The 12,168-nt window shown below is 42.1% G+C and overlaps 2 protein-coding genes across 11 annotated transcripts in view; one reads left to right on the top strand and one right to left on the bottom strand.

Moving 5' to 3' along the window:
- S6kl (ribosomal protein S6 kinase like) overlaps positions 1–12,168 on the bottom strand; it is a 72,505-nt gene that overhangs the window by 17,725 nt on the left and 42,612 nt on the right. The window lies entirely within an intron of this gene.
- LOC143212974 (uncharacterized) lies at positions 4,703–7,154 on the top strand. Of its 7 annotated transcripts, none has more exons than XM_076432405.1 (4): positions 4,703–5,016; positions 5,929–6,068; positions 6,129–6,276; positions 6,450–7,154. In XM_076432405.1, the coding sequence occupies exons 2-3, from the start codon at positions 6,005–6,007 to the stop codon at positions 6,230–6,232; spliced, it is 168 nt and encodes a 55-aa protein (XP_076288520.1). In that variant the 5' UTR covers positions 4,703–5,016; positions 5,929–6,004; the 3' UTR covers positions 6,233–6,276; positions 6,450–7,154. The 7 variants fall into 7 exon arrangements, with proteins under 7 accessions (XP_076288520.1, XP_076288510.1, XP_076288501.1 ...); XM_076432395.1 differs by having other exon boundaries at positions 4,703–5,478; XM_076432386.1 differs by lacking the exons at positions 5,929–6,068; positions 6,129–6,276 and having other exon boundaries at positions 4,708–5,033.

The raw sequence follows: 12,168 nt of genomic DNA, 5'->3' as shown, positions 1-12,168 counted from the left end.
AGCGCACACGCGAACGCCCTTTGCTTCATCTTAGGAAATGCGAATTCAACAGACGAATAAATGTGGACCTCCATCCGACAGCCATTTGTTGAACAAGACTGATCCATCGAGCTTCGCTCGCATTTACTTTGGAGTCCGAATTTTAGCTATCGGTTCAATGAGGAGGTCTCTAACATCTTTCAGAGATTCACTGGGGAAACTAGTAGGTCAAATTAGAAATAATATACGTTTCAGAAAACAATTTCATGGACTCGTAAAGTAAGCAACAATTATGTCTTGTGTGTCTTTCAGAGATTCACTGTGGAAACTAGTAGGTCAAATTAGAAATAATGTATGTACGTTTTAGAAAACAATTTCATGGACTCATAATTTAAGCAACAATTATGTCTTGCGAAATAAAATTGACTCTGTTTCAGAGGGGAGATCTTACAATAGTCGAGCTAAATTTCGAATGTTACCCAATGACCTTGACTGACGAAAGTGTTATAGGTCATTGCATTCGTCCCGGGGTAGGTTCCGTATTGAAAAAGCAAAGGTCACCTCGAAGGTCACCATAATATTTACCACCGTATTATTTGATATATTTTTCACAACGAGCTATAGTTTGAGAAACATCAAATCGAGTAGCTTGTAGTTACCAAGTTATTTGAGGCTGTATCTCTACTACCTTCGTTCGTGTTCTGCTCTAAATAATGGGATATTGTGTTTGAACCTCACGGTTCGACAGAAACAATTCGCAGACGCTCCGCCTTCGACTTTTCAGTATACCTCTCGGCCCGAGAGTCTTCAGTATAAACAGACCGTTTAAATACCTCAAGGCTGTACGTTGATTTACACTGTCCAGAGCCGATGATACTACGCTGGCCAGATGGTGCTGCAGGTGAACAAGAGTTCTACCTGATTGCTATCTTCTGGAAGCTAATTCTTAGCACAACCAGGGCAAAAATGAACTTCCCGATCGATTAACACGTTCCGTGGCGAGCTGTTTTTTTGTTCGACAATTAAACAAACTTACGTGCTTTCTTCTATACTGCATTTTTTATAATGTCTCATTCTTTTGGTGGAAATATATTCTACAGTATTAAACTTGTTATAAAATATATGTTGTTAGCGCATTAAGTAAATATGTCAGCGGTACCAGCAGCCTGAATGGATAGTTTAACGTGTACTATCGGTGATACACGTGACAAGGAACGTGTTAAATAAATTATTCTCAGCACAACAATGTAATGATACAAGAATTCACTGAATTTCCATGTTATCCCAATGCTTGATCGCTCACAACAACCTCGATCCCGATCTCTCCTTTGTCTAAAAATTTCCAAATACAGTCGAAGTACCAATGAAAACATACATGGCAGTCGACCAGCGAGAGGTCCGGTACTTTCGCTGGATAAAAATTCGCGAAGCATATAGAGTAGCCTTTTAATCTGTGTGTATCACGTTCCCGAAGATCGCTGCGAGGGTTTCTCTCTCCCCGCCGCCATAAATGGTGTCGTAAAAGTGGGCAAACGGTGCGGAGGATAAAAGATGCAGCAGCCCATCGCAGCGGAACAGAGCACATTGTTCTCGGGCACCGGGTAATCGCGGACTGCAATTTTTCCGCGGACTTGCCTCCCGCAGAGTGTCCGACGCAGCGATTAAGGCAAGACCGAGCCGGTTTACCTTGCGAAGGTTTTCTTACGTCCTGGAGACGCTAACCCTCGACGATGATCGCGCAGAAACTGAGTTTAGGCTCGCGTACGCTTTTTGCATTCGGGTGCAGAAAGCATTGCACGGGACGGGGACGCTCCGACGTGGAGGAATCTCAAAAATTGGAAGAACTATCTGCTGGTACACTCTTGGAAATTATAAATTATCATTAGGTATTTGATTGGGAAAGGAAAAGAAACTATGAAAATTATCGAGACCCTGAAGAAGAGGGATAGGCAAACTCAGGGACAGTGGCAATACAGTAAAATAATGGCATGTAGGTTCTCTGATAGGTATAAATACAAATACATATGAAGTAAGGGTACCAAGGTATCTAGAGGAGAAAGGAGAAGGAAACAGCTAGAGAAAGATGTGGAAATATGGAAGAAGGGAATAAATATGATGCATGATATGCGAGAGACACCTGGGGAAACTAAAGCATCTGGCAGAAGACTGTGAAAGTGTAGAAAGAATAAATATAAGCATAGAAAACATAGTACAAGATAAAAGAGTGGGAGAAATAGTAAGCTCAGGAGTATCGAGAAAAAAGGGAAAGAAATAATCAAAAGGAGAGAGGGAGAGGCAATATTAGATGCAAGACATTAGGATAGATTAACATTGATTATAGGCATTAAGGCATAGAGTATGGCATGGGATATGGATGGATGGATGAAAGGATGGGTGACATATAGGAGATCTGTAAACCAAGTCCAATTTCTTGGCCGCAAGGCCGAAATAAATAAATACTACATACTACTACATTAGGTATTTGAATTACTTCCCAAACAAACTTTTTAGGCTGCAAAAGCAATATTTATTTTATATTTTATGTCGACAAATGTACTTAGCGTCAGCAAATAAAAAGCTACAATTGACAGCAACTCAGAAGCACCACTAGAAATTGTTGTACCATTATTCAGAATATTGTTTACATTATTACAATATTACTAATGAATTACTACACATTGAAGTACTGAGTGAGATATTATATCAATTTCATATTCATAGAAAGAAGAAGATTAATATAGGTTGGAGTTATTCTAGGTCGGAAGAAATGTTTAATTTTCGAGATAAAATAGCTCCGAGTGTAAAAGGTTAAGATTCGTTCGGGATCACCGAGGCGAGAATCAGGGGACTCAGGTCTCGAATGGCAGGTTCGTAGGCGAAGCTACTATTAAAGGATAACAGGATCACCGGCGACAAGCCAGGATCGTAAGGACCGTATACAATGGCAATAAACTGTCGATCCTTCCTTGTACTCTGTAAAGACATCCCTCCGCGAGTTTAATGGCGGGAACATGGAGGAATAACGACTTCGAACGTGGCACGATAATGGCCCACTTGGTAAATGTTCTATCGAGACTGATGTAAATAATCCGTCTTAAGAACGTTCACGCTCAAAGTGTCTCTTTCGACTTTAATCACTTTGTCTGGTCCAATGTTAGGACATATCTTTGTTTGACGATGTGCAAGATCGTGGGGAAATTCGATGCGTAGTTGTGCGTGAAACGACAGGTTCTCAAACATGATTAAAATTAAATGACCAATGTGTGAGTAGCACCAAATGATCTCGGTAATTGTGCGCTTGATTTGATCCCCGGTAGCCCTTAACAGACTGAATCAATTCTCATTTGATTTGAGATAAGCGAGAAGCGGCGAACGCAGCAGCAGTATTCTCGAATTACACGGTGATCAACGTTAAGGGAAACCATCCAGCTTTCTGTCAGAGCGATCCCGTTCCCGGGTTGCGTCGATTAAAACCATCGAAAATCAGGATCTAAGATCTAGAGGCCCGGAGCCAGAGGCTCGGGGAGCTGGGCTTTTAATCAGCATAGCGGATCTCGCGCGGTACAGCGTCGTATTTTTCGAGGGCCGAACAGCAACCCGGGACCTAGCTGGCATATATCATGGGCCGCCATGACAGCTAGGAGTTATCGTTCGTTTTAGAGTTCGTCGCGGACGGGCCCATGGGGTCCGAAAACTCGTTAATCGCGATGCAACATTTATATCATAGTAAAACGAAAAAGTAGCAGCCGGGGAACGGGCAACATTGTTGAACGGTTAGGAACCTGTTCTGCGGCGAGATGCATCTGGGAGGACTGCAGAAAACCTTTTTCGCTCGATAATCCTGAACCATGGTCCTAAGAACTTTCGAGTTGACGCATTGAATCACTGTAATATTTAATCCTCGGGACGCGATTTTATATAAATCCCGATTTATGTGTCTCGAGATTAACGAACAACGGCTTGTCGTTCGGCGCTGTCGGTGATGAGCTTCTAATCACAAGCTTTCAATCGGGCAAATAGGTTTGTATCGAGAAAGAGAAAGACAGAGAGAGAGAGAGAAACACGTTTAATGAAGTTGATAAAATCTGTATTTAGCTGACAGTAACAAGCAAAGTTGTAGATGCATTAAAAAATGAATTTTGTAGAATGACAAGATATCGGAACTTTCGGACCACGGAGCCAGAGTTCCATTTACAAATGGTAACGGACGACCACCGTTTGCCTCTAGAAATGGCAACCACGGTGCGGCGGCGTCCAATCCGAAATCCGCGATCAGCGCGGCGGCGGTGGTTCGAAAGAAAGGCGCATCGTCGAACAAATTGCCAATGTCGTGGAAAAACGAGAGCGACGTCTGTGCACTCCGGTGTCCCAAGATGGCGGGGATGGGATCGTCCTGTATGAGGAACCTGGGTGAAACGGGAGGAGGATGGCGGAGAGGGTGGAAAGCAGAGAGGAAAGCGAGCGACGGTGAACAACACGCCGGAAAAAAGGAGAGAAGAGGATGCGCGCGGAGTGTGGAGCAGGTTTAGCTTTTTGCTCGGCGTTCAGCAAACCGTATCGACGCTAAGCGAATCTCCCCGTATACGGCCGCCGGACTGCAGAAACCAGATGGAATGGGAGCCGAAGGGGGCGGGATGAAGGGACACCGGGGGGCGAGATGCTGGCGAAAAAGAGAGGGGGATGAGGGGAACAGAAGGGAGAGAAAGAAAAAGAGTCACCCTCCGTGGCGCCTGAAGGCGATGAGCAACCGGCGACCGGTCGCTAAGGGACGCGCAACCGTGGATCAGAGCTGCGAGACCTCGGCCTTCGAGGTTTTGCCGTGCGTTCGCCAGGTTCACCAACCTTTTCACGGATCATTCTTGTCCATTATTGAATAACTATCTCGGCGACGGCGCGCTCCTTCGCTGCTAATCGCTGTCTTTTTCCCATCGACGATCGGTGCCCAGCTTGGTGCGCCAAGAAACGGCCAGCAAAAATTGCTTTCGGACGTGGTGCCCATCGATGATGGCTTTGCAGATATCAGCCGTGGTGTCATTGGTGAGTTTTTTCAACAGGTATGAATTTCCTACGTTGTACACGAGAGATAGAATAAACGGTCGTAGACGCTAGAATTATGACTTTGCTTCGCTAAGCTGGAGGCTAGAGTACCTATCGGTGATGTGTGTGTGTGTGTGTATAAATTATGCTACGCGTGTAACAGGGATTAGGCTATAACAGCAAGCTAAAAGAAACTTTCTATGTTGAACACAGGAAGGGCCTAAAGATGCTGCTCTGTTTTACAATTACTTCGGTACGATGAAGACGTCGAGTAACCATTTCTTCAGGACGTTGTATCTCAAGACGAAATGCTTCCACAGATAATACTAGATAAAAGTATTAGTTTTTCAGCGACATCTTACTTCAGAGAAGTAACGATAAATATGTCAATCGGGAAATTGAAATTTCTACTTCTACGCTTCATGGAGGAAGAAGGTTTCCGGTTTCGTAATGTTGCCGCAGGTCAGGACACCGTCGGGACACCGAGCAACTGACCAAATTGTCCGATTTTACTTTCTTCGGTTATGTCATTTCCGTCGCGTGCGCTGTCGGTCTCTCTCTCTCCATCGAGCACCTGTGAGCGTTCTTTTCAACACTCGTCGAGATTCCATTGCACTTCAAACACATCTTACATCATCGAACAGTAATAATCATGCTCCAACAGCTGCTTCTTGTGTCGATTTAATTATCTAACTCTTAGCGCTCGAGTGGCGACAGTGGTCAAATATGTTGGTATCTAGTCAATTACTGAACATTTAAGTATTGTATGAGGTATTAAATCAATTTTATATCTATAAAAAGAAAAACATCATATAGAATGAAATTATTCTAGGTCGGTAGAAATGCTTAATTTTCAAGTTAAAATAGCTCCGAGTGCAAAATTAATCGTTTTCATGCACTTTCTTAATTCAGAAGACAATCTAGATGTCCCTTAAGAATAGTCTGCATGGAATATTACAACAGTCACGTTTAGCCAACTGAAAACTAAATGAACGAAGAAGACAATCTGGATCCGGATCACGATAATAATCCCCAAAGGAACATTCCAAGAGGCGAGTTAAACTGAAAACTTTGACCCGTATCAAGTCAAAACTAGTTTCGGCTTCAAACAGGCTCAGATCTACCTCACCCCACTCGAAACGTTCACGCGAAGTCGAGATTAAACCCAAAGTTTGATGACCCAAGACTGGATCAAGCCTCGATCCCAAGCAGCTGAGATGACACAGAACCAGAACTCAGGGGAAAAATGTATCGATCCAGGTGGGAGCGATAAATTTACTAATAGGCAACATAATAACCTTGAATTGGCCGCGGCTTATCTTTCCAGGCTACTGGCTAACAGGATTCCGGGCGTGCGACCGGGGTCCCGCCCCAGCCTGTCAGGCTGTTTCTCCAGATTTTCGCTGAACTTTCCTCTAATCACATGCTTTCAGGAACGATCGTACACGGTCCCGTCTGGAAACGGAGGAGCGGAAAGCCCCACAGAAGAAGAAGAAGTGGAAGAAGGAAAAGGAGGAGCAGGAATACGAGGCAGGAATGAAGCATCGCGGCACGTCGTCCAAGCAGCTAATTTAGTGGCTGGCGCCAGGTTCCTCGTCTGCGGGAACACCCGTTAATCCCACGGCTTGCTTATTTTTACTCCCGTGTCCCTGTCGATCAAGCAAACGCGTCGGCACACCCAGTTCCCTCCTGTTGCTCGCAATTCCTGCGACGGTTCGACTGGAAAACATTCTCCTTTAACGATCAATCGGCGAACGAACGGGCGAGCTACGCCGGCGAATTGACTTGCGGATCATCGGGCGAATCCACTCCGCGCCTGCGATTATGGCATCGAGAGAGGATTCATCTCCAGGATTTTTATAGAGGCTCTGTCACATTTCGGCCTTCTTCAGTCATTCGCTTACTTAAGAGAACTGTCCTTTATTTCACTGCTGTGTCCTTTGGATTTATTTATTTTTTTAATGGTAATTTAATCCTTTACTTTGTGAAATAATTAATAAATTCACAAAAAGATAGCTAGGAAATAAGTCATACAGCTAATAAGAAATTCCTAAGTCCACTGTTCCAACTATAAATTAAATAAAAATGTATATCACCGTTCAATAACTTTAATCAAATTCGGAGCGAATGTATTTAAATTATTATCTCTTTCTCACCAACTCAATTGTTCCTGTTTCACCTGCATAATTCCATAAAACCCGTGAACGCAATTAATCTATATATAGATTTAAAATTCACGCTAATGAATGCAAAAGCGTTTCCGCCGAAGCTCGATATAGCCGATAATATCGAGGAGGTTCGAGGAACGTTCCGAGAATCGATTCCAGTCTGAGCACGATCGATCGGAGGCTGTGGCACGACGGATCGGCTCGCTCGCGATCGGCAACGATCCATGGATCGGTGCAATTACCCCGGCACGAATCTTCCGTGTTTGCTTTCGATCGGATCCAGGCCACTGATGTCGCACCGGTTATATTTAGATCCGAGGGATTGATACTGTTGGCCGATCGGCCAAGAGGCGATCGGGTGGAGCCGGGATGCATAGCATATGCGTCGCGATCGCGCGCAAACGCGCAGCCCATACGAGAATCAGAGCGGGCACGGGGAATCGGTAATTAGCCGAGCCGTGTGTTTAATGGAGCGCGGCGATCGTTAACGGTAGATCTGCCTTAGCGATCCTAGCCGGAGATACCGGAGGCACCGATACCACGACGTCCGATTGTCCTTCCACCAGGATTTTTACGGGGAGATCGAAGATCGCGATCGACGATTGCGACAGACCAGCGAGCAGCGAGACACCGTCACGAAAAATCGTTTAAACGTACCGGACACGAAAACCAGCGAGTATACGTTGCCTTATAAAATTTACAAAATTCATTTCATTTTGATTTTCACCTCGAGAGAGAAAGATGCGATTAACATATGTTGTCTTATTTACAAAATTGAATTTCCACATTTTCTGACACTAATTCGTAAGTGACTTCAATCATTCCCAACATGATCGTCTATGCAATTGTCAATAATTGTCAAATAAAATATCCGGGAGCTATTGTTAGATTTTGGATTGGATCCAGTTCTCTTAGATTGATCGGTTGAATTTAATGAAAGGCATTCAAAAAGTTCTGTGCAGTTTGCTTTACAATGGAACAACTCTTACAAAAATCGACTGGTTTGTTTCTGGTGAAAGAAGAGACTAGTATCGAGAGGGTTAACGAACAGCAATGAACTTCTCAAGAAGTTCCGTTAACCAGATATTGTCGCTCGGATAAGATTATCGTAATTGAATGTCACCGAGGATGATTGAGACGTCAATCAAATCGAATGAAATTGTAACGCCATAGTCCAAGATATTATTCGCTACCGTGAGAGATGACCGACTTCCTGTTAACTAAGTGACACAGAGAGGCAACAGTCTCTCTCTCTCTCTCTCTTTCTCTTTCTTTTTCTCTGTATGTATATACAGAGATTAGATACCCTAATAATGATCTCAGAATATCGTGAATTTCTTCCAGATCGAATTTATTAACGCTGCCCGGAACGCACGCGCTGTTTGTTTCCCGCTGCTGTTCCAATGGAACGCATACGCAGCTCATTGTATAATACAATGTCATTATTCCATATTCTGCCTCTCTCGTGTTCTGTCATTGTGTCTCGTGCACTTAAATCTGCATTAGAACGTTTATTATGTTAGCGTGCGTGTGTTGTTCTATTATTAATCCCTCGAAAACTAGAGGCTGCGTTAGTTCGTGCGATTATACTCTTCCTCTGCATAAAACGATAGCTCTTCTTATCGTTAGACGAATCAACATACATATTCGACGATACACTGTTAACCCCAAGATTTATTTTACCATTACAATCATTAGAACTCCGATGCTTCATAATTTACTAGAAGTTTACCGAAGCTCTAATCTTCAATGAAAATAATTTTAATTTGATTTTCCAACATGAAGCATAATTACAATTTGAAATTTTGATAATAGGTTTCGAGCTTTACAAGCAGCCGGTACACGGTGCCTTGTAAAAATAACAAGATTAAATTTATTTGAACTTTGCGCGGTTCATATTACTAGGTTGGCAAGAAAGTACTTTAGGTATTTTAAGGTGAAATAAAACCGAATTTCCTTAATCAAGCAATGAACTTTAACCAATAAAATATTTTCTTATTTATTCTTTTTGGTAGAAGATCATCAAACAAAAGGGAGAATATCTTATTCATTAAAATTCATTGCTTAGATAAGAAAATTGGGCTCTGTTTCACCTTAAAATACCGAAATTACTTTCTTGCCAACCCAATATAATATATGCTCTACTAAATATAATTTATTTACCACGAGAATATCTTTACAGTTTCAACAATTGTGAACTAAAAAGTCAGGAACCGGTGATTTGACCGATGGTGGTAGGTTTAGTGTTAAAAGGATGCTGGATGGAGGAGCTCTGCGAAGCCTAAAGGATGAAAGGTGGCTCCAGGAGAAGATGTTCAGCCGAGGTGGACCAGAGTTCGTCGTCTCGAAGCTTCTTTCACGCGTGTATCACTCTCTCGACGCGTTGAATAACGGGCGATAAAGGCGAATGCCGCGGGAATATCACGATAATCGGCCGAATGATGGATAATGATCGGGGCGGCTGCCTTTCGCGCTCCTCCCCCCAACGACGACGGAGCCATTATTCAATTGAATTCAATGCTACGCCGACCATTACGGAATTGACTTCGAGAACTTTCTTTCGGGCATCCGTCTCGTCGGACAGACGCTACTTCCGTCGTGCAGCCCTACGAGAGCCGACCTGTGTCAGCCATTCCGTAGGGTTGAATGAAAAGTGACGCGTTCGTTGTCACAATTTCAATTTAAACGGGGATCATTCCATCGAGCGGGACCCTCGGTCTTATGGCAAATCCTTGCTCGTCACTTCGCACCACCCGACCAATTACTTGTTAACCCTACCATAATCGGATAGCCGGCTATATCCATTTCAGACTTTCGTCTAGGAATTTTATACTTCGTAGAATTTAAACAGGCATTATGTTCTTTGTAATGAATTGTATATTGGGAAATTTGAACAGGCATCGATTTAACATAATTTATAGAATCGAGGCAGGTATCGATCGAACAAGACAAACATGAATATAATTGCGAACGTGTTGAATAAAGGTAACGTGGTTGTGTGTTAATGAGCTCGAGTATAATTCTAATCTTTGCAGTTACTTCTAGGAAGCCGAATAAAAATCGTTAATCTGTTCATCAGTTGCGCAAAGTAATTACCAGTATAAAAACGCTTAAGATTTATCTCCAGTAAAGAAGCGGATTTTTCTTGCTTACATGATCGAATATTTCTGAATGGTAGTGTGTATTTCAAAAGTCGGATTGATTGAATGTGGTCTTTTGGACGATCTTCGTCATATTATGAATATTATTGTTTTGTGAATCTAGTACTTGAATCTAGTACGTTTTTCGAAATTTTCAATTTAAGCGAAGACCTTGATCCTGATAATAGATCGTTGCTTGTTACTTATACTTTTGAACTCTTATCACTCGAATGGTGACTCTGAGGGGCCACTAAAAATTGCTGTACCATAATTTAAAATATTGTTTACATCATGAAATATGTTGCTTACATCATGAAATAAATCATAGGGAATGGAAATATTCTAGGGCGGAAGAAATGTTTAATTTTCAAATTAAAATTGCTCCGAGTGCAAAGGGTTAAATGGTATGTATTATTGCAATTCATTATTGATTAATATCGTCCAAGAATTGTAGTCAATATTCATTTCAATTTTAATATTACAAATAAAAATGATCTTTCGGTAAACTTTGTAGTATTTCATCGTTCCAAAAGTCAAACGCATCTCCGCTATTATTACTCTGGAAGTTCTTAGTCACGCGGTGCTTGATATACACATAATTGTCTCTCTTTCATACGGCTGTTTGAAACAGCCATTACTCGAAAAGACGATCGAAACCAGTTTCGCTAGACACAATGCAAAGCTCCCCGTCCTTCGACTTTAATGAGACCAGGTTCTGCAGAAGAACGTAATGTTTCAGATATGAAACTGTATCGGCGCGAAACATTCCAACACTCGTTTTCTTTCGTTACCATTGAACGTAAAGTGTTTCCGTTCCGTTCTTCAAGGAGACACTAAACCGCGTGTGGAAATTTTAATGCGATCCAAGGAGTTATCGCGGTGATCGCTGAAACGGCTAATAAAAATGACAGGAGAGGAAAAAATCGATCGACCAACGGGAAGGAGTTCCCAGATATTCAACGGTCCGAAGAACAAAAAAAAAAGGAACGTTTGTTCGACGTCGGTGTTAGTCATCGCGAGCACGTTACACCTTGCGCAGTGAATCATTTCATTAACCAGCGGGATTCATAACGCGTTTAATCGTGCTGTTGTTTCTCCAGCGCGAGTGTGTACTTTAAAGTGCACCGTAAAACGCGATAACACCACGATGCAGCTATTAGGATATTTTCATATCTCAAGGCCATTCTTTGTTGCGCGCATTGAGTTCTCGACCGTAAATCAACTGAAGTTAGTCACTCTAATTTTCATTTCTAAAATTCATTTTTAAACTAACCCATTAACGTCCAAAATAAAACTGCTTGTGAAAAATATTTTTTTATACTATTCATTGCATCATAATAGAGCAAATAAAAGGCACGTGAACAAAAACTTTGAAAAATGTGTCTAACTTGGAAATTACAAGGGTGTACTCGGCCGAGTACAATGGGCGGATTAAGAATGAAATTGCATTTTGTAGATATACTCGCGCGAGTACAGAGGAAGGTAATGGGTTAACCTTTCCTAGTTTTTTCGTCTTATTTCTCCTTTTTACGTTATAATTTACTCCACTGTTAGGAGTACCTTCCAGTACCTGATTCATAAGGTTTTTTTTCATTAACATACTTGTACAGTGGAGTCTCTCGCGACGCCAACAAAATATCTGTACAATATCGCTACTGTATTGTACGATGATTGCAAATATAGTAAGTATTCTCAAAGAAAACAGGAACTATACGATCTAAGAGAAACAAACATCCCCTCCACTGCGGTAACTGAATTGTTATTTGTTGGTTAATAATGATCATAACAGCTTCATTAAATTGTTTTGGATTCCATCGCATCTTGGAATTCAAGGTAATGAAATC

Source organism: Lasioglossum baleicum, chromosome 1, assembly GCF_051020765.1.
Source record: "Lasioglossum baleicum chromosome 1, iyLasBale1, whole genome shotgun sequence".
Taxonomy (NCBI): domain Eukaryota; kingdom Metazoa; phylum Arthropoda; class Insecta; order Hymenoptera; family Halictidae; genus Lasioglossum; species Lasioglossum baleicum.
This window is presented reverse-complemented; position numbering and strand designations above follow the sequence as displayed.